Source organism: Mobula birostris, chromosome 16 (genome assembly GCF_030028105.1).
Source record: "Mobula birostris isolate sMobBir1 chromosome 16, sMobBir1.hap1, whole genome shotgun sequence".
NCBI classification, from domain to species: Eukaryota; Metazoa; Chordata; class Chondrichthyes; order Myliobatiformes; family Myliobatidae; genus Mobula; species Mobula birostris.
In genome coordinates, this window is record NC_092385.1 from 8097230 (window position 1) to 8119657 (window position 22428).

The 22428-nt window shown below is 44.8% G+C and overlaps 2 protein-coding genes across 5 annotated transcripts in view; one reads left to right on the top strand and one right to left on the bottom strand.

Moving 5' to 3' along the window:
• LOC140210965 (uncharacterized) overlaps positions 1-4162 on the bottom strand; it is a 99517-nt gene extending 95355 nt beyond the window's left edge. Inside the window, exons 1-2 of the mRNA XM_072280268.1 lie at positions 3017-4162; positions 2523-2885 (exon numbers count right to left, since the gene is read on the bottom strand). The gene's annotated coding sequence lies outside the window, so the exon portion shown is untranslated. The remainder of the gene's footprint in view (positions 1-2522; positions 2886-3016) is intronic.
• hmces (5-hydroxymethylcytosine binding, ES cell specific) overlaps positions 2707-22428 on the top strand; it is an 80270-nt gene continuing 60548 nt past the window's right edge. The window contains exons 1-2 of one of the 4 annotated variants that reach the window (XR_011889343.1): positions 2707-3908; positions 6048-6180. Coding sequence is in view for 1 of the 4 variants with exons in the window: in XM_072280271.1 (XP_072136372.1) it covers positions 6085-6180 (96 nt within the window). In the remaining 3 variants the exon portion in view is untranslated. Of the gene's footprint in view, positions 3909-6047; positions 6181-18964; positions 19062-22428 lie in introns of those variants that run through there. The other 3 variants (XM_072280271.1, XM_072280272.1, XM_072280273.1) reach the window with 3 other exon arrangements.

Sequence of the window (22428 nt, forward strand, 5' to 3'; positions counted from 1 at the left end):
AAGCTGTCCTAAAAAGCCATCTCGCAGACATTCTACAAATTCTCTCTCTTGAGATCCAGTGCTGACCTGATTTTCCCAATCTACTCGCATCTTAAAATCCCCCACAATTATCATAACACTGCCCTTCTGACAAGCCTTTTCTATTTCCAGTTGTAATTTGTAGTCCACATCCCTGCAGCTGTTTGGAGGACTATAAGTAACTGCCATCAGGGTCCTTTTACCCCTGCTATTCCTTAGCTGAACCCATAAAGATTCTGCACCTTCCGATCCTATATCACCTCTTTCTAATGATTTAATATCATTTCTTACCAATAAAGCCACGCCTCCCCCTCTGCCTACCTTCCTATCCTTCTGATACACCATGAATCCTTGGACGTTCAGCTCCCAGAGGCATGCATCCTTTAGGCATGTCTCAGTGATGGCCACAATATCATACCTGCCAATCTGTAGCTGTACAACAAGATCATCCACCTTATTCCTTATGCTGCATGCATTTAAGTACAACACCTTAAGACCAGTATTTGACCAGTACTCCCGATGTGGCCTTTTATATATTGGTGAGACCCGACGCAGACTGGGAGACCGCTTTGCTGAACACCTACGCTCTGTCCGCCAGAGAAAGCAGGATCTCCCAGTGGCCTCACATTTTAATTCCACATCCCATTCCCATTCTGACATGTCTATCCACGGCCTCCTCTACTGTAAAGATGAAGCCACACTCAGGTTGGAGGAACAACACCTTATATTCCGCCTGGGTAGCCTCCAACCTGATGGCATGAACACCAACTTCTCTAACTTCCGCTAGTGCCCCACCTCCCCCTCGTACCCCATCTGTTATTTTTATACACACATTTTTTCTCCCACTCTCCTTTTTCTCCCTCTGTCCCTCTGAATATACCCCTTGCCCATCCTCTGGGCCCCCCCCTTCCTTGTCTTTCTTCCCGGACCTCCTGTCCCATGATCCTCTCGTATCCCTTTTGCCTATCACCTGTCCAGCTCTTGGCTCCATCCCTCCCCCTCCTGTCTTCTCCTATCATCTTGGATCTCCCCCTCCCCCTCCAACTTTCAAATCCCTTACTCACTCTTCCTTCAGTTAGTCCTGAAGAAGGGTCTCGGCCTGAAACGTCGACTGCACCTCTTCCTACAGATGCTGCCTGGCCTGACCAGCAACTTTTATGTGTGTTGCTTGAATTTTCAGCATCTGCAGAATTCCTGTTGTTTGCAGTATTTGATACTTTTTGCTTTGATTGCACTGCAACTCATCCCAATGGCTACAAATTTGCCCCATCACTTGCCTGTCTTTCCTGACATCTTTACTGCTCACTATCTTAGATTTATTTCTGTTTTCTCCTTCCTCCGCTCTATCATTCCGGTTCCCATCCCCTTGCCAAATTAGTTTAAACCCTCCCTAACAGCTCTATTAAACTTTCCCACCAGGATATTGGTCCTCTTTGGGTTCGGGTGTAACCTGTCCTTTTTGAACAGGTCATACTTCCCCCAGAAGAGATCCCAATTATCCAAGAATCTGAAGCCCTGCCCCCTACACCAGTCTCTCAGCCACGCATTCATCTGCCTGACCCGACTATTCTTGTCCTCGCTAGCACGTGGCACAGGTAGCAATCCCGAGATTACTACCCTGGCGGTCCTGCTTCTCAGCTTCCTTCCTAACTCCTGGAAATCTCTCTTCAGGACCTCCTCCTTTGTCCTATCTATGTCATTGGTACCAACATGTACCAAGACAACTGGCGGCTCACCGTCCCCCTTTAGAATATTCACGACCCGATCCAAGACATCCCGTACCTTGGCACCTGGGAGGCAACACACCATGCGGGTATCTCTGTCAGGCTCACAAAATCTCCTGTCTGTTCCCCTCACTAGGTGGAATCCCCTATGACTACCGCATTTCTCTTCTCCTTCCTTCTCTCCTGCACAACAGCGCCAGGCTCAGTGCCAGAGACCCGGTCACCCTGGGCGTCCCCTGTTAGGTCATTCCCCTCAACAGCATCCAGAACAAGATATTTGTTGCTGAGGGGGACAGCCACAGGTGTGCTCTCCACTATCCAGGCATTTCCCTTCCCTCTCTTGACAGTGACCCAGTTTTCTGATCCCTGTAGCCTAGGGATGACTACCTCCCTGTAGCTCCTATCACCTCTTCACTTTCCCTAATAAGCAGTAGGTCATCAAGCTGCAGCTCCAGATCCCTAACACGGTCTCTGAGGAGCTGCATCTCGGTGCACCTGGCGCAGATGTGGCCATCAGGGAGACTGGAGGTCACCCAGGATTCCCACATCTGACACCCTGAAAAAAGCATTAACCCTGCAGGCATGCTATCTAATTCTACAGGAATGAAACGGGAAAAATAAGTCTACTCACCCACTTACCTTGCCAAACAGATGAACTTATTAAACCATTAGCTCATACCGTTAGCTGTGAGAGCCCTGCTGTTCCTGTCTGTCCGGGCCGATTTGCGAAGGGTGGAAAGGGGGGGGGAAGAAAAAAAAGTGGTGGCGCTTCGCTCTCACCTCTTCCCGTTTACCGCCGAAGCCCGTTGAAGACAAAGCCCTACACTCTGCTCCCACTCACTCCGCTGCCCACTGTATAGGGTGGTCTCCTTTTTAAACTCTCTGCGCGGTCCTGTTGACGTCACGCGCCTGCGCAGTCTCGCCCTTCTTGCACTCGGAAGTTTTTAAAAAAACTGCCTTCTTTCAGAATTCAGCTCCCACGACGCTCTGTAGTCCCGATTAAAAGTCCAAAATCCTAATCATCTTTATTTTAAAGTTCTGAAGAATTGTCAGTAGAGTTAATGCGTGCATTGATCATAATCATTCACGAATCTATAGGTTCTGGAATTGTCCGTGTGGATCAGAAAGTAACACATGTGACCCCTGTTCAAGAAAAGGAGAATAATCGACTAGGTTAGCCTTTCATCGTATGAGGAAAATTGCTATAATCTATGAATGCATTAACAAATCACCTAGAAAAGAATGGAATGTTCGGATTGAACAGAGAAACTCACCGAGGACTCTCGTTCTCCAGCTTCCTTAGAAATTCACCAGGATTCCGCTTCCCGCGCTCGTTTGAGATTCACCCGGGCTCCAAAACCAAGAGCGAGTGAATACTAGGACGAGGAGCAAGATAATGGAGAATGCCGATGGGCGGTCAACCGGAACAACTGGGTGCATTGCTGGTAAACAAATATTTCACACGAGTTTCACCGCGTAAAGGTGAAACTAAACTCACAACAAATCGGCAGATGTAGGGAAATCTTCAACAACGCACACAAAACGCTGAGGAAACTTATCAGGTCGGGACGTTTCCGACATTTGATCAGACTGGAAAGGAAGGAACTCGGAAGCCAGAGGGGGGAGGAGTAAATGAAAGTGAAAGGAAAGCCAAATTCAAGAAAACTGACTTTTTCCTAATCTGGTCGGCGTCAGAAAAAAAATCATTTGGCTTTTCTACATGCTAAGATTATCTGCAAGAAAATTACATACTATCCTTTTTCTAAAACGTTTTCCTTTCAGAGAAATGTTTTTTGGGCGGTCGCATTTGCCGATATTTCTGCCGCCGAGAGTCGGGGCAAGAAGGCGCCAAACCGGCAAGTGGACAACACGGTCACGTGCCGACCCGGCCGGGCGGGTGCAGTTTTTCTCGGACCTCCGAACTGTTTTGGATGTGATTTAGAATCATGCTGTCATGGGCCGGATCGGGTTCCCTTTAAATTTACTTTCTTTGTGTTACGATCCGGACTGTTGACTCCCTGTTTCCCCGTGTCCCACCGGCGGTTTATAGTCTCCGGCTTTCAGCCGTTCGGTGCGAGAGCGTTTGCAAAGTCACCAAAGGTAGGGCGAGCCGATGTCGACCGGCCGGAGCAAGTGCCAGCAAGCCGCCTTCCCTCGTCAGTACGGGTGAGTCAAAGTTAACCCGCTGGGGGCTCGCCGCGGCTTGGAGCGTACTTGAGCCCAGTTATAGTTCTGTCCTTCGTTGTGTGGTGTCCGTATCCATGTCCTGCGCCCAAAAGGGGTCCCGGCCCTGTACCCTGGAAGAGTCTTGACCCTGTGTCGAGAAGAGTCCCGACTCCGTCCTGTGTCTAAAGAGGATTCCCGGCTCAGTGTTTTATGTCCAGTGTCTCTGTATCTCGTTTTACGGCGGTTGGCATCCAGCTTAATGGTGCATTACCGCCCAGTGTCTCTGTCCAATGAATAAGAGTCCTGGCCCCGGAAGCTCCGAGTGCCAAGTCCTGGCCCGGACCCTTAGTCCCAGCCTAGTCCAAGGCCTGAGTCCTTGTCCAGTACGCTATTCCTGCTTCTGCTTTGCTCTCCTTGCAACGAGCAATAAGCTTAAGTTAACCCTCAAGAGGTGTTTGTGTCTTGCATTTGGGTCCACCCTTGCTCCCAACGCCCCCCACTGTGACAGATACAAATCGACCATGAACTGACTATACATAATAAAGTTTTGTGGTGAAACTGTGACGCCTTTGGCTGTTTTTTTATAAATCATTTATTATCAACACCATGTCGTTAAAGAAATGGATTGCTTCTTAAGACGATAGCAGTTGTAAGTACAATAGCAAATGGGAAGAAACATTTGTATGGGTCCAAAAGGCTGCTGATGGATCAGAGGCAGCTTATTGTAAATTGTGCCACTGCACCATTGTACCAAGAGCTAGCAACCTTTCAAATCATGAAAAATCGGAGAAACACAAGTGGAGAACTCCATCAAAAGGCCAGACGCAATTTAATGTAACAAAGACTCCTAGGCAAGATAATAATAAAGTTAAGGCAGCAGAGCTGCAAATTGCTGTAGGCATGACCCGCCATTGTGCTATACGTACAGTTGACCACCTGAGTGAAATCATGATAGCACATAGGCATAGGAGTACACTGGAGCACATAAAGTTACATAAAACTAAATGTGCATGCTTAATCAAAAACATCATTTTGCCTCCACTGAAAACTGATCTCATTGATGACTTTCAGAATAACAAATATGCCATCATTATAGATGAATCTACTGACATTTCAACACAAAATCACGTGTATTTTAGTTTGATTTTTAAGTGATAGGACAAAGGAAATTGTAGCCGGATTTCTAGGTTTAATTCCGATGCAAGAGGCTACAGGGGAAAACCATATTCAATTTGATTGACGAGGAAATCAAAAGATGTGGTCAGAGTCTTGCAAATTGTATTGGTTTTGCATCAGATGGTGCATCAAACATGATTGGGTGCAACAACTCTCTGTGGTCTAGACTAAAAGATGTGTCACCTTTCTGTATGCAACTCAACTATATCTGTCATTCGCTGGCACTGTGCATTCAATACGCAGTATCCAAGCTACCATCAAATATTGGATTTTTGCTGTCAGAAATACCCAATTGGTTTTGCCATAGTGAATTAAGATGAGAAGCATATAAAGAATTGTTTAGAGTGATGAACACAGCTACAGAATTTGAGCTAACCCAGACTGCCCCCCTCCCCTTTGAAAAGCCTTCATCTACTCGGTGGCTTGTGCCTGTTTATTATTTTGATGAACTGGGAAGAGCTAAAGGCCTATTTCTCTTCTGCTGAACTAGCCCAGTCAAAGTTTGATACAAAATTCAAAGCAAGACTCCTAAAGGAAATGTTGTCAGACTACAAAAACTACCTGTTCTTTGAGTTTGCAACACCTGTTGTGCAGGAATTTGAAAGACTAAACAGCCTTTTTCAGCAAACCAAAGCTGATCCTCATAAATTGTAGCAACAAATATTCTTACACCAGAAGAGTCTTCAGAACAGACTGTATGATGCCAAAAGACAGAAAAAAAATATTAATGAAGTTGATTTTGGTATCAAAAACAGCAAGCGTTAATTCCTGCGGCCCATCTAGAAATAAAAAATGTCAAAGAAAGATGTATATCTATGCTAGAAGAAGCTCTGAGTCAAGTTACATGTAGACTTCTGTTGGCAAGAGATACATTTGAAAGTTTATCAAAATTGAGCCCTGTGATAATTTTAAATCAAGCTTCAAGGCCCATGTTTTCCGTGTTATCCTTTATACACCTTGCAGGAAACAACGTCAGCACTATTGAAGAAGATAGAGAAAAATGCCTTTTGTGGATTGGAAAGAAGAAGCTCCACTTAAGAAAGATGGACTCCCCACAGACACTGAAGAGTTTTGGATTGGTGTACTTCAGCATCAGGTATTTAAAGAGGTCTCCACCTTTGCTCTTACTTGCCTAATAACCCGTGTCAGCAATATTGTAGTTGAGAGGATATTTTCTCTTATATCCCGCGTTAAAGGGAAGGCAAGAAACAGAATCCTGCTGAATCTTCTTGATGCTATTGTGAGAATCAGGGCAGAACTACTGCTTTCAAGCAAATGTTCCAAAGACTTCACTGCATCTCCAAAAATGCTAAAAAAAAACTTCACATTGGACAGGGTTTATGCTGTATGTTCCACAGATTCCAGTGAAGAGGATAGTAATGACCTGGATCTGGAGCTTTCCTTGTGATGTGAGTATGGGGAAAACAGTGGGTTTTTTCTGGCTTTTTTCCTAGTATTGTTTGGCTTTAAATTAAAATTTCAATCTGGCAACCCTGACCCCCATTTCACTCTTCACTTTCCATAAGGATCACTGCCACCGTGATTCCCTTGCAATTCAGGGTTCCAAACAGTCCTTTGAGGTGAGGCAACACTTCACAGTCGAATCAGTTGGGCTCGTCTATTGGGTTCGGTGCTTCTGATGCGGCCTCTTCTACGTTGGTCAGACCTGACGTAGATTGAGGAACTGCTTTGTCAAGCGCCTTCACTTCATCTACAGAAAGCAGGGTTTTCCATTTTAATTCCAGTCCCAATCTCCATTCCCCATTCCAACACGTCAGTTCGTGTCCGCCTCTGCCGCCACGATGAGGCCACTCTCAGGGTGAAGGAGCAACATCTCATATTTTGTCTGGGTAGCCTTCATCCTAATTTCATGTTAATTTCTCCAAATTCTGGTCATTTTCTCCTCTGCCACTTACCCCTTCTTCAATTCCCCTCTCTGGTGCCCCTCTTCTCTTCTCCTGGTGTCCTTTCTTCTTCCTCTTCTCCCCTGATCCAGTCTCCTTTCCTATCAGATTCCTTCTTCTCCACCCCTTTACCTTTTCCACCTATCACCCCTCAGCTTCTCACTCCACTACCCCTCCCCCACCCACCTGGTTTCACCTATCACCTGCCAGTTTGTGTTCCTTCCCGTCTCCCACCACCTTGTTCTGGCTGCTTCCCCCTTCCTTTCCAGTCCTGATGAAAGACCACAGCCCGAAATGTCGACTGTTTATTCATTTCCATAGATGCTGCCTGATCTGCTGAGTTCCTCCAACACTTTGTGTATGAAACCTCCAAGTTGTTTTGAGCAGCGGCCAAATAGCTGTCAGAAGTGTGAATAAATGTAGCTCACTCAGGTCCACTGACCGACAGGAAAGAGTACAGAGAAAATTTACAAGGTTGTTGCCAAGACCTGGACCTGAGTTGGTTAGGACTTTATTCCTTAGAACATGGTGATTTGATAGAGGTGTACAAAATTATGAGGGTATAGATAGGGTAAATGCAAGCAGGCTGTTTCCACTGAAGTTGGGTGGGACTAACTAGAATTAGAGGTCATAGGTTAAGGGTGAAAGGTGGAAAGTTCAAGGGGAAAATGAGGGGAAACTTCTTCATTCAGAAAATCGTGGGAGTGTGGATCAAGCTGCCAGCTCAAGTGGTGCATGCAAGCTCGATTTCAACGTTTAAGAGAAGTTTGGATAGGTACATGGATGGTAGGGGTCTGGGTGATGGTCAATGGAAGTAGGCAGTTCAAATGGTTCAGCATGGACTAGATGGCCCAAAAGGCTTGTTTCTGTGCTGTACTTTTCTATGACTCTATGGTACTGATCAATACACTGTATGACACATCATGTATAATTCCAGATCTATTTCAAGGCGTTCTAGTGTGCTTCATTTCTGAGGTCAGTTGTAATAGCTATGAAGTATTGTGTGTTGTTACTGATAACCTGTAACAAGGGAAAACTGTGAACCTCAAAAAAACCAGATGGCCACTGCGTTCCCAGAATGGCTCTGGAACATTCCTTATGCACAGTGAATAAAGAATATACAGTATCTACAAAGAAGGCCATGGGAACAGTAATCTATATAGCTACCTGTTCTTGTCCGCCTCTTAAACCGAAGTGCAATGAGCTCTCCAGTCCTGTTTGGGGAGCCAGAGAGCACTGAGTGCTGAGGTGCCGAGAACACCTTAATTAGTTAACTGTGATTTAACCAGTATCGTTAGTTGTTTAACCTTGTTAAGTTTATTTTGTTAGTCTCGGGAATTCTGGATCACCTGTGCTATTTGGGTTATAGAAGCAAGATGCATCAGTGATACCTCACGCAGATCCTCGTTCAGATCTATGTAGCAGATTTGCTTTCTGATGGTTAACCTCCTGAGTTCAAGTCGACCTCCTGCCTCTTTGACCAGCTTAATCCCTCTCAACCATGCTCCATGCTGCAACTGCGGTGCAACATTTAGATAACAGCACAGTCGTCGTCGTGGCTATCCCTCGAGGTCGAGGATGATGGTCTTCGTTCTGAAGAAGTGGCCCACAGAGCGAAGACGCCTGTGCGTGTATTTGTTTAACGTGTACTTGATGTTGCACTCCAAGCAGCACACGATACTTCACAAATCAACCAACTGATTCCAATGGCGTGGTAACCATGGCGGTTGGAGCTGATGGATTTGGTGCAGCCTTCATCTGCCTTCACAGCCGTTGAGTTCGAAGTAACTTCGTCTGTCTGTTCCACCATTGAGGTCTTGGTTGGATTGTTCTTTGTCAGGGACCTCACCCTCGACCATAACTCCAGACGGCATTGCTCTGGGGATCACAGAACCACACAAGCCTCTCTACCGCGACAAGGTGACAATCCATGGAGCAGCACAGTGCAGTGATAGTGGAGGGATGGCATGTTTGGACCATAGAACAATACATTACAGTACAGGCCCTTCGGCCTACAATGTCATGCTGACCTTTTAACCCTTCTGTCCCATAGTCCTTCATCTTTCTATCTTCCATCTGCCCATCTAAGAGATTCTTAAGTGCCTATAATGTATCTGCCTCTACCACCACCCCTAACAGTGTGTTGTTCCATGCAACCACCAATCTCTGTGTGAAGAACGTACCTCTGATATTCCTTCCCCCCCCCCCCATACTTTCCTCCACTTACCTTAAAATTATCCTCATGATCATCATTATGTGTTGTATGATGAAGGGGATCATGGTCTTTCCATGACCATGGTTATTCTTGGCAATTTTTTCTACAGAAGTGGTTTGCTGCTGATTTCTTCTGGGCAATATGTTTACAACACTGGTGACTCCAGCTATTCTCAGTACTCTTCAGAGATTGTCTGCCTGGTGTCAGTGGTCACATACCAGGACTTACGATATGCACCAGCTGTTCATATGACCATCCACCACCTGCTCCCACGGCTTCACGTAACCCTGATCGGGGGGTGGGGGGGTTGCTAAGCAGGTGCTACACCTTGCCCAAGGGTGACTTGCAGGCTAGCAGAGGGAAGGAGTGTCTTACACCTCCTTTGGTAGAGATGTAACTCCACCCCACCACCTTCTTAGTATTCTCTCCCTTTACAATAGCTATTTTTTCCCTGGGAAAAGTCTAGCTACCCACTGTATCTAGGTGTCTTATCATGATGGGGTTAGATGGGGTCCTAAGAGCTGCCTGACCTGGTTGTTATTGAACTTCTCGAGAATTGATTGGTCAGCACTCATCCAACCCAAGGGGAGCATACTGCATCTGACTTTTGACTACAGACTTGTACCTTATGGATAGTGGAAAGATTTTGTATTATCAGTAGGTGCATATATCACAACGGCAGTGTGGTAAATCTAAATAGGACACTCCTCCAAATTTAGGGAACAGCAGTAGGAAGTCAAAGTAAATTTATTATCAAGGTACATTTACAATTCATCACAGCATACTACCCTGAAATTCATTTTTGTGAGCATTTCAGTAGAACAAAAAATACAACAGTATCAATGAAAAACTACACAAAATGACAGACAACCAACCAATGTGAAAAAGAAGGAAAACTGTACAACTACATAATAATAATAATGTATATAATATTACAGGATAAACACGCAAGAGCAACTTACTTAATAGATAAAGCCATTCCAAATACACGTAGCATACAGAGATCAATAAGTGAAAAACACTGGAAATGTGCTAAACTGAAAGAGGAAATTGAAAGACTATGGAACATGAACAGTATTACTTTAGATCGCTTTGTAGAGATCTGTTTTCACTTTGACATGAAAGAGCCATTTTCTGTTGATCAGTGTCAAAAAAGCCAAATTAAATCCACTGTGATTCAATGTTGTAAAATAATAAAACATGAAAACTTCTGGGGGATGTGAATACTTATTATAGGCACTGTGTGTAAATCTTCAGAAAGCCAAAATACTGAACACCACTAGAGTAGTCCGAAAAGTCCTAACAATTGAGAAATGAGTTTGCTTGGCTATATCCATACCTCAGCTTTTACCAGCTTGAGCTCACAAAAAATATAAATAAGTAATAAATAATATTGAGAACATGAGGCTTAGAGTCCTTGAAAGAGAGTCCATATATGTGGAATCAGTTCAGTGTTGAGGTAAGTGAAGTTATCAGTGCTGTTTCAGGAGCCTGATGATTGATGGGTAAAAAAAGTCTATGTACAATGAACTGCTTTGATGTCATACCTACTTTCATCAGGACAAGGTGAACCATCTTAGATATCTCCAGAGTTCTTTTTACTCTAGCACCCAAATATAGACAATGGATGTTGTTTGTTTGGACTGTAATACATGTTCAAATTCTGTTGTTAGGAAGCTATCAATTCATCCCTTCCAGCCAAATACATCCAGAATCACAAATTTCATATTACTTGAGACTATCCTATTGAAGTGAATGAACCATATTAATCCCTCATTCAGCCAGAGGCTAGAAATGATGCTTCTATATTGTAACTTGTGAAAACTTCTATTTCCATTCAGTTTAAAACCCATATTAGATACATGAATATCTCGTGGTTTAGACATTTTACTGGAGGTGCCAATTCTCACTTTTTTGCAACTTGTGGTATCTATACACAGCAGACCGCAGCACACGCTGATACATTTCCACTCGCTGCTTGGGCAGACTGGCTTAGGCACACAACCCAGGCTTTTCTTGCACCAGAGATTTCACAAAGAAAGCCATTCCCCATTCCCGTTTCCCACTCTCACCTTTTTCCGTACCTACCCATCACACCCTCTGGCTCTCCTCCTTCCCCTTCTTCCATGGTCTTCTCTCCTATTGGATTTCCCCCTCCTCCAGCCCTTTACCTCTTTTGCCAATCAACTTCCCAGCTCTTTCCTTCATTCCTACCCCCGTCCTGGTTTCATCTTGTACATCTTCCTTTCTTCCCCCCACGTTACTCTGACTTTTCATCTTTTTTTCCCAGTCCTAAAGAAGAATCTCAGCCCAAAACATCGACAGTTTATTCCCTATCATAGATGCTGCCTGACCTGCTGAGTATTTATTGTGTGTTGCTCTGGATTTCCAGCATCTGCAGATTTTCTCATGTTTGCAATAAAAAATCTATAGAAAACAGCAAACATCATTTTTGTGCATTTGTGGGAAGCCTTTAAATCCCAGAATCATTTTTGTGAACGTCCTTTGAATGCTCTCCAATGTCAACACATCCCTTCTTAGATAAGGAGCCTAAAACTGGGTTGTTCGTGTGGACTAAAAAGTTCTGAAGTCAAAGTCAAGTTTATTATCATTGGCACAAGTTCACGTACACAGGTGTCCCCTGCTTTTTGAACGTTCGCTTCACAAAACCTCACCGTTACGAAAGACCTACATTAGTTACCTGTTTTCGCTAACAGAAGGTGTTTTCACTGTTACGAAAAAAGGCAGCGTGCGATAAAAGGCAGTGTGCGCCCCGAGCAGCCAAGCGCCTCCACTGGATTTGAAATGGCATTCCAGCCGGCATTGCTTAAACACGTGCCTGTGAGGAGCCGTTAGCAAGATGAGTTCTAAGGTATTGGAAAAGCCTACAAGAGCTCGTAAGGGTGTTACGCTTAGCGTAAAACTAGACATAATTAAGCATTTCGATCGTGGTGAACAAAGTAAGGACAAAGTGAGTTTGGCTTGTGGAAGCTGGCGAACATGATGTTGAAGAGGTTTTGGCATCCCATGACCAAGAACTGATAGAGGAAAAGCTGATGCAATTGGAAGAGAAAAGAATAACAATTGAAACCGAATGCAGTAGCGAATGGACCAAAAGTGAAGTCGTCCAGGAACTGAACGTGAAGCAACTGCGTGAGATTTTCACTGCAATGATAAAGTACAACTTTAATTTTGAAAGGGTATGTCGGTATAGGGTATATTTGCAGGATGGCTTGAGTGCTTACAAAGAACTGTATGATCTAAAAATGCGCGAGGCTAAGCAGTCAAGCAAGCCACAGCAGATGACGAACCTCGACCTTTGACATCGAGGCTGCCCTGATCGACAATGAGATGACACCCCAGTGTCCCACCACCCCAAACCCCAGGCCGCGGACCAGTACATTGCCACGGAGAATGCAGCAGTAGCCAGGATGCACCCAGCACATCTTTAAGAAAAAAGCCGAAATAAACAAGCTAATTAATTAGGTGCCACTGACACGTAAATGTCGGCCCAGGTCAGAGGCAATTGCCAATTGTGTCTCCTCTTAGCTTGTTTATTTCAGCTTTTTTCTTAAAGATGTGCTGGGTGCATCCTGGCTACCACTGTACCGCTGCGTGCTTCACGGATCGGTATCGGTCGGCGGCCTGGAGGGTGGGGGCCACTGCACCACCGCAACCTCCGATGACTCAGCCTAATGCACCATCAGTGTGCTCTGCGCTGTCTTCCCAATTCCGGTGAGTGATACTACACTGTACATATATTATTTCTACTTTATATAGGCTGTGTATTTTTACATGTTATTTGGTCTGATTTGGCAGCTTCATAGCTTAAAGGTTACTGGAGAGAGTGTTTCTGCCGAGAGCGCTTGCGTGAGATTTTCGCTATGGAGAACAGTGCAGTAATGATTGTGGAAAAGTATTTCTACTTTATATAGGCTGTGTATTTATCATATCATTCCCGCTTTTACGATATGTTACTGTTATTTTGGGTTTGATGTATTATTTGGCATGATTTGGTAGGTTATTTTTGGGTTTGCGAATGCTCACAAATTTTTTCCATATAAATAAATGGTAATTGCTTCTTCGCTTTACGATATTCCGGCTTACGAACCGTTTCATAGGAACGCTCTACCTTCGGATGGCGGGGGAAACCTGTACACAGGTGGAGTGGAAAACTTACTTGCAGAATTATCACCGGCTCAGAACATCATGTAAGCAGTAGTGACAAGAAAAATATAAATTATACACAATTTTTACAAGAAAGAACAAATTTAGGAAAAAAAAGTCAATTTGATGCAAAGTGGTCACAGTAAAGGGTAAACCCACTTAAAGCTCCAGGACAGGCTAACATATCTGGTCAGATGCTGAGGGACTGTGTGACCTAGCTAACAGAGGTCTTAACGGACTTCTTTAATATCTCTTTGAAACAGTCCCCTGTCCTTGCAAGCTTCAAGGAAGTCAGCATCACTTCAGTCCCCAAGAGAGTGATGGTAACTGGCCTAAATGTTTACCGTCCAGTGGCTCTGAGTTCAATAATCATGATGTGCTTTGAACGGCTGGTAATGGATCATATAAAATACGACCTTCCAGCTACATTGGACCCTTTCTAGTTTGCCTACCATTCAAACTGGTCCACTGATGATGCCATGGCTTCGGCCCTACACTCTGTCCTGTCGCACCTACAAAATGAAGCCCCTTGCGCCGGGGTGTTGTTCATTGACTTCAGCTTGGTGTTCAACATGGTGGTCCCTCAGATGCTGGTGGGTAAACTGTCCTTGTCAGGACTCAACACCCCTTTCTGTAACTAGATCCAGAAAGACCTCAGTCAGTCCGAGTTGGCAGCAGCACCTGAATTCCATCATGCTGAGCACTGATGTCCCCCAGGGCTGTGTGCTAACTCCGCTGCTGACTTATGACTGTACTCCCAGATTCATCTCAAACTGCATCAGCAAGTTCAGAAACAGAATCAGGTTTAATGTTCATGGGTTCAATATCCTTTCAGAAATCGGATGGCAGAGGGGGAAGAAGCAATTCCAGAATTATTGAGTGCGTGCCTTCAAGCTCCTGTACCTCCTCCCTGATGGTACAACAATAGTTGGCATCATCAGTAATGATGATGAGTCGGCAGGAGATAGAGAGGTTCGTTAGATGGTGTGAGAACAACATCCTGGTGTCAATGTGGAGAGACAAAAGAGATGATTGTGGACTTCAGGAAGATGCAGGTCGACAACTTTCCATTGCACATCAACGGCTTTGTCATGGAGAGAGTGAAGATCACCATGTTCCGTGGTGGGCATATAAGGAATGATCTAACTTCAACGCACAATGCCTCCTCATTGGTCAAAAAGGCACAGCAGCATCTACACTTTCTGAGGAGATTGAGGCGTGCAAAGCTCCCCACCCCCATTCTAACAACTTTCTACAGGAGCACCATCATCCTGTCCGGCTGCATCACTGTGTGCTATGGAAGCTGCAAGGCATCAGACCAAAAGACCCTATGGAGGACAGTAAAAACAACTGAGAGGATCACCAGGGTCTCTCTCTGCCCTATTTGTGACATTTACTGGGAGTGTTGTATATAAAGGGCTTGAAGCATAGTTGAGGATCCCTACTGCCCATCCCACAATCTCTGACCCACTACTGTCAGGAAGAAGGTACAGCAGCATCAGGACTAGGACTGCCAGACTGGGTAACAGCTTCTTCCCTCAGGCTGTGAGACTAATGAATACCCTTTCACCACCGAGGTCTCATCACTAGAACAGCAAGTTGCTTACAGTTTATCTGTGCTGAGCACTACGTGCGTTGTATTTCATTAACTTATTTGTGCTAATACTTTGTTTTACGTGCTTTGTTTGATATGTGTATTGTGGGTGCACTGTGGTCTGGAGAAATGTTGTTTCGTTTGGCTGTATAGATGTGCAGTCAGATGACAATAAATTTGAACTTGACAGTATTGCTAACCAGTCATGATTAGGCTTTTGCTGGTTTAAGAACTGCACGGCTGAAGGGAAGTAGCTGATTTTGTGGGACTTCAGGCTTCTCTGTCTCTTGCCTGATGGTACCTGTAAAAAGATGGCATGGACTCAATGGTGGGGATATTGGGAAAAGGGGAGCAGTACGAACCAGCTTACATCAGACCCATCAGTATAAGTTTGCGACAGGAAGTTATTGGATGATATTGGCAGGAACAAAATAAGTCTTCACTTGGAAGTAAAGCTTTATTCAAGGAGAGGCTACAATCAAATGTATTTAATATCTTATGGTTTAAGACTCATGGGATCCATGATGACTTGGCCATGTGGATTCAGAATTTACTTGCCCATGGGGAAAATGGAAGGTAGTGGTTGATGGGACTTACTCTAGCAGGAGGTCAAAGTTCAAAGTACATTTATTATTGAAGTATGTATACCAAAAGCAACTTTTACATTCATTTCTTGCAAGCGACACAAAATAAAGAAACACCATAAAACCCACCAAAAAAACACACAACAAAGACCATCAATCATCCAGTGTGTGAAAAAAGAACAAAATATGCAAACAATAAAAAAGTAAGCAAATCACACAGAACATGAACTGCAAAGTCCCCAAAAGTGAGTCCACAGTCACGAAGCCAGTTCAGCGCTGTAGCCGGGCAAGGAGCTGAATGGCTACAGGCCACAGCCACAGCTAGTTCAGTGCTGAGGCAAGTAAACCCTCTTGGAGTAGTGAGCTGAACACCCACTCAGCCTCGACTCCTTGATCTCTTTAATCTGAGCCGGGGCTTAAATCAGCTAAACATAGTTCTGTTCTTTGTCCAGGCCCCGTTGCTTCAATCCAGGCCAAAGTTTCAGTCCGGTCCCAAGTCCACTCCAGCAATGGCCGCTGTGGCTGTGCCTGTATTCTCGAGAGTCCAGCTCGCCAAATCCTTCAGGATGCCACAAAAACACCAGGTCGTACAGATGGCTAAAAAGCTCAACTCCCAGAGGGAAATTACAGGCTGCAGATTGCAGTGATTGTGGTCCAGAAAAAGTGGAATTAATAGAAGAGTTAGCAGTTTTGTTTGCTGCCCGCTAATTGTCACTGTATCTTGCCAGCGCGATCTTGCAAAGGTCCATGAATAGCGGTGTTCTCCAGGGACCTCTGCTCTTTGTGATATACTGTATACAAATGACCTGGGTGAAAACGTGGATGGCTGTGTTGATAAATTCACTGACAATACAATGATTGATGGCATTGTGAATAGTGTAGAAAAATGCAAAAGGATAGAGCAGGATATAAAGCCATTGAAGATATGGGCAGTAAAATGGCAGATGCAGTTTAATCTGGGCAAGTGTGAGATTTGCACTGTGGGAGATCAAATGTAAAGGGAGGATATAGAGTTAGTAGTAGGACGCCTAACACTGTCTACGTCTGGAAAGATATAGTCAATAACTCCCTGAAAGTAGCTGCACAGGATATGGGTGGTAAAAAGGTATATGGCATGCTTACCTTTGAGAGTCATGAAGTTATGTTGCTGCTATATAAAACTTTAGTTAAGCCACATGTGGAGTATTGCATTTATTTCTGGTCACCTCATTTTAGAATGAAGGTGGAGACTATGGGGAGGGAGCAGAAGAGGTTTACCAGGAAGTTGCTTGGATTAGAGGGCACGTGCTATACAGGAAGTTTAGACAAACCAAGATTGTTTTTTTTTCCGGAGAGGCGGAGGCAGAGAGGAGACCTGATATTTGTTCATTCATTATGTGTTGTGTTGTATGACATGGATTATCATGGTCTTTCCATGACCATGATTGTTCTTGGCAAATTTTTCCACAGAAGTACTTAGCCATTGCCTTTTTCTGGGCAGTCATGGGGTCACCCATCTTGTCCCAGCCATTATCAATACTATTCAGAGATTGTCTGCCTGGCATCAGTGGTTGCATAACCAGGACTTGTGATATGCACCAGCTGCTCATATGACCATCCACCACCTGCTCCTGTGACTTCATGTGACCCTCACTGGGGCTAAGCAGGTGCTACTCCTTGCCCAAGGGTGACCCGCAGGCTAGTGGAGGGAAGTCGTGCCTTACACAGAGACAGTTATAAATATAACAGAGATGTTTAAGGGCTCTTAAATAGGCACATGCATCTGCAGTGAATGGAGGGATATGGACCTTGTTTAGGAAGAAAGGAATTTTTTTTCAGTTAGGCATTTAACTGCTACTTTATTTGGCTCAACTCCAAGAGGACCACAACCTTGTCATGGTGTGGTGGTTTGCGTGCCTCAATGACCCGGAGTTAGAGCTTTGGTTTTTGCTAGGTAGGGTTATCCATATCAAACAGGTCAAAGGGTAGAGGACAGACTCAGGCTATGTCCACACTAGACCGGATAATTTTGAAAACGCCAGTTTCGCGTAAAAACGATAGGCGTCCACACCAGGCGTTTTTGAAAATACCTCCGTCCATCTTAAAATGGGTATTTGGGTGAATCTCCTCCTACTGGGCATGCACAGGACACACAGAAAACAAGCGAAGAGGAAACGGTATACTTGGTGCGCGTTTGTCTAGTTACAGACTAGGAAAACTAAAAAGGAAATTGCCAAACAAAACACTTGGTACGCGTTTGTCCAGAAACATTTCCTACAGCCATAGTCTCTTCACTGATGAAAGGGACAACAGCTACAACTAAATGCAATAAGGCTTGCTACTGAGCAAAAGTGAAATTTGCTGTTACCTCATTTGTTTGCCTTTACTTTTGCCATGTGTTTGTGTATTATTTTGCTGTATTTAATATGTGCAATGAAACAAGTTACTGGGCAAAAGTTTGAATGTTTGCACAAGCAATACATTAATAAAGCACCTTGTTAAATGTATAAAACATGTCTGCATCAGTGTTATCTTGTATTTCCATACTATGTTACATTAGGCTGTTACACATCTAGTGTCAGATATTGTTATTGTGGTGTTGGAGGTTGCGTTCAAGAAAACAATGAAATGCTGCGCATGAAACCCAGAGGGTGGGCAAGGGGTATGGTCAGACTGACAGAGGGAGAAAAAGGAGAGTGAGAGAAAGAATGTGAGTATATAAATAACGGATGGGGTATGAGGGGAGGTGGGGCATTAGCGGAAGTTTGAGAAGTCAATGTTCATGCCATCAGGTTGGAGGCTACCCTTCCGTCTGTCCCTCTGACTATACCCCTTGCCCATCCTCTGGTTCCCCCCCCCCACCTTTCCTTCTCCCTGGGCCTCCTGTCCCATGATCCTACCATATCCCTTTTGCCAATCACCTGTCCAGCTCTTGACTCCATCCCTCCCCCTCTTGTCTTCTATCATTTTGGATCTCCCCCTCCCACTTTCAAATCTCTTACTAGCTCTTCTTTCAATTAGCCCTGACGAAGGGTCTCAGTCAGAAATGTCGACTGTACCCCTTCCTAGAGATGCTGCCTGGCCTACTGTGGTCACCAGCAACTTTGAAGTGTGGTGCTTGAATTTCCAGCATCTGCAGAATTCCTCGTGTCTGATTCTTTCAAGTTGTAAGTTGGTATTATTTGATAAAACTGAGAAGATGAAAAGACAAAGTTACATACAACATACACAAAATGCTGGAGCAAGTCAGCCAGCACCTATTGAAACGAATAAATAACTGACTGTTTATTCATTTAATAGATTGGAGGGGAAGCAGGAGTACATTTTATTCGGGGGGCGGGGGGAGAGAGGTGAGGGATGTTGACCTCACCAACATGGCGGCCAGGGTGCGTGTTGTCGGAAACGCGATGCGTCAGGGCGCACATTTCCGTGACGTATTTAAGCGCGCTTGGGTGGAAGGACAACAAAGTAGCGGCGTGCAGAAAACCCTTACCGGAGATGAGATGTAGCCGTAGTCGGGCGCCGTGAGTATATGTGAGTGGTCAGAGCACAAACCCTCTGTAATAGCAACTGACACGGCTTAAAATATAGACACGAGAAGGCCTGTGGATGCTGGAAATCCAGAGCAGCACACACAACACGTTGGAGGAACTCAGCAGGTCAGGCAGAGAAATGAATAAACAGTCGGTGTTTCGACCCCAGACCCTTCAGGACTCTGCTCAGAGTTCCTCCAGCATTCTGTGTGTATTGCACAACTTAGAATAGGCGCTTCCAAACTTTCCATTTCTTGAAAAATGTACCTTTGTTTTTAAGTAGTGTTTCCCACATCAGCGGAATTTGATCCAGGCCTTATAAAAGAGAGAGGGATCGAAGAAACCTGTGGGCGGTGTTTGGTTCTAGGTTTAATGCAAGGAGACAATTGGAAATTTATTTAATTAACTTTAGTTATTGTCTTGTTTTTACTAAGAGTTATAGCTGGGGAACAAGGGGTCCTGCTTATGTGAGAAGTATCTGATCACTTTTGTAAGATTTGCCATTGCTTGAATACCTGAGATTTTGTTTTGCTGCCGTTGAGATGTATGGCGTTATCCTTAAAGTTTGCAAACTGTGTTATGTTGGGGTGGTGTAACGCTACGGCCTAACACCACAAGAGAGTATACCTAGGCCACTTATTGTGTCATTCCATCATGGCTGATTTACTTTCTCTCTCAATCCCAATCTCCTTTAACGCTCTTACTAATCAAGAATTTATCAATCTCTTCTTTAAATATACCTAATGATTTGGTATCCACAGTGATCGGTGCAATGAATTCCACAGATTCCCCTCTTGCAGGCTAAAGAAATTCCTCATCTCTGTAATAAAGGGAGACTGTGCCCTCTGGTCCTAGACTCTCCCACTAAGGACACATCCTCTCCACATCCACTCTATCAAGGCCTTTCATTATCCGATAGGTTTCAATGCGATCGCCCTCATTCTTCTAAACTCCAGTGAGTACAGGCCCGGAGTCATCATATTCAGCTCCTATGTTAACCCTTTCATTCCCAGGATGATTCTCATGAACCTGGACCCTTTCCACTGACTCACCCTGCAAGTTAACCTTTAGGGAATCGTGCCTGAGAACTCCCAAGTCTCGTCAGATTTTTGAATTTTCTCTCCATTTAGAAAATACACCTTATCCTAGTTATGTGCCAGGGATACGTTCCTCGAAGTCGATACATAATGTGAATAATTATTTCAATAAAGAAAATAGGGATGAGTTCCAGAGGGCTTCCTAAATGTGTTTTATCTGTAATTTATTCACATTTTCATACCAATATGACACAAAAGCAGTACCACAAGACAACATTTCGTCATAGAGTCATACTTTATTGATCCCGGAGGAAATTGGTTTTCGTTACAGTTGCACCATAAATAATTAAATAGTAATATGAAAATTATGCCAGGAAATAGTCCAGGACCAGCCTATTGGCTCAGGGTGTCTGACCCTCCAAGGGAGGAGTTGTAAAGTTTGATGGCCACAGGCAGGAATGACTTCCTATGATGCTCTGTGTTGCATCTCGGTGGAATGAGTCTCTGGCTGAATGTACTCCTGTGCCCAACCAGTCCATTATGTAGCGGATGGGAGACATTGTCCAAGATGGCATGCAACTTGGTCAGCATCCTCTTTTCAGACACCACCATCAGGGAGTCCAGTTCCATCCCCACAACATCACTGGCCTTACGAATGTGTTTGTTGATTCTGTTGGTGTCTGCTACCCTCAGCCTGCTGCCCCAGCACACAACAGCAAACATGATCGCACTGGCCACCACAGACTTGTAGAGCATCCTCAGCATCGTCCAACAGATGTTAAAGGACCTCAGTGTGCTCAGGAAATAGAGACGGCTCTGACCCTTCTTGTAGACAGCCTCAGTGTTCTTTGACCAGTCCAGTTTATTGTCAATTCGTATCCCCAGGTATTTGTAATCCTCCACCATGTCCACACTGACCCCCTGGATGGAGACAGGGGTCACTGGTACCTTAGCTCTCCTCAGTCTTTTTCACATTAAGCTGCAGATAATTCTGCTCACACCATGTGACAAAGTTTCCTACCGTAGCCCTGTACTCAGCCTCATCTCCCTTGCTGATGCATCCAACTATGGCAGAGTCATCAGAAAACTTCTGAAGGTGACAAGACTCTGTGCAGTAGTTGAAGTCCAAGGTGTAAATGGTGAAGAGAAAGGGAGACAAGACAGTCCCATGTGGAGCCCCAGTGCTGCTGATCACTCTGTTGGACACACAGTGTTGCAAGCACACGTACTGTGGTCTGCCAGTCAGGTAATCAAGAATCCATGACACCAGGAAAGCATCCACCTGCCTCGCTGTCAGCTTCTCCCCCAGCAGAGCAGGGCAGATGGTGTTGGACACACTGGAGAAGTCAAAAAAACATGACCCTCACGGTGCTTGCTGGCTTGTCCAGGTAGGCGTAGACACGGTTCAGCAGGTAGACGATGGCATCCTCAGCTCCTAGTCGGGGCTGGTAGGCGAACTGGAGGGAATCTAAGTGTGGCCTAACCATAGGCCAGAGCAGCTCCAGATCAAGTCTGTCCAGGTTCTTCATGATGTGGGGGTCAATGCCACCGATCTATAGTCATTGAGGCTGCTGGGGCGTGGCGTCTTCGGCACAGGGACGAGGCATTTGTATTATATTTAATCAATTTAAGGTGATATTCAGTGTAATAAATCATAGAAAGTTAACATCCTAGGGTGTACAGTACTCATCAACAGTGGCAGGTGTGTTTGCTCCGGGGGATGAGTGGTTGTGGTGGTGTCGGGCAGCTTTACACGGATAAGGTGGATCGATGTGGTCGTCAGGATCATATCAAGCACAGCAAAGGGTGAAGGAAGACTCACAGAACTCCTAGAACTGCCGGCAGCAGAAGATGACACCGATTTGAAGAAAGTGGTGATGGTTGTTTGCTTGGCAGCATTTTGTTTTTCAGCATAAATCTGCTTGTAGGGAAGAAGGGTGGACGGCAGGAAACGACTGAAATGCTGACTCCGTTCTAAACTTGGGTCCATGTCCATCGCCACTTGTGCCAAGTGTTCCGACTTCCACCATTCCCTCACCATTGGTAAACTCCCGGGATTTTCAAAATCGCCTGTTGCTTGCAGCATCTGAGAGATAGTTCACTGTAAAAAAAATACGTACGCCTTGAATGTGGATCACACCTTGGTTGAGTGGTTGTATCAGCGATGTTGTGTTAGGCGGCAGGAAACACACTGTTATGTTAGGATGAATGCTGTCCAAATGTTTAGGATGGGCTGGCGCATTGTCAAGCAACAAAAGAACTTTAAAGGCAGATTCTGTTCCTGGCAGTAGCGTCCCACAGCTGTGTTACCTTCAGCTGATGCTGTGTTGT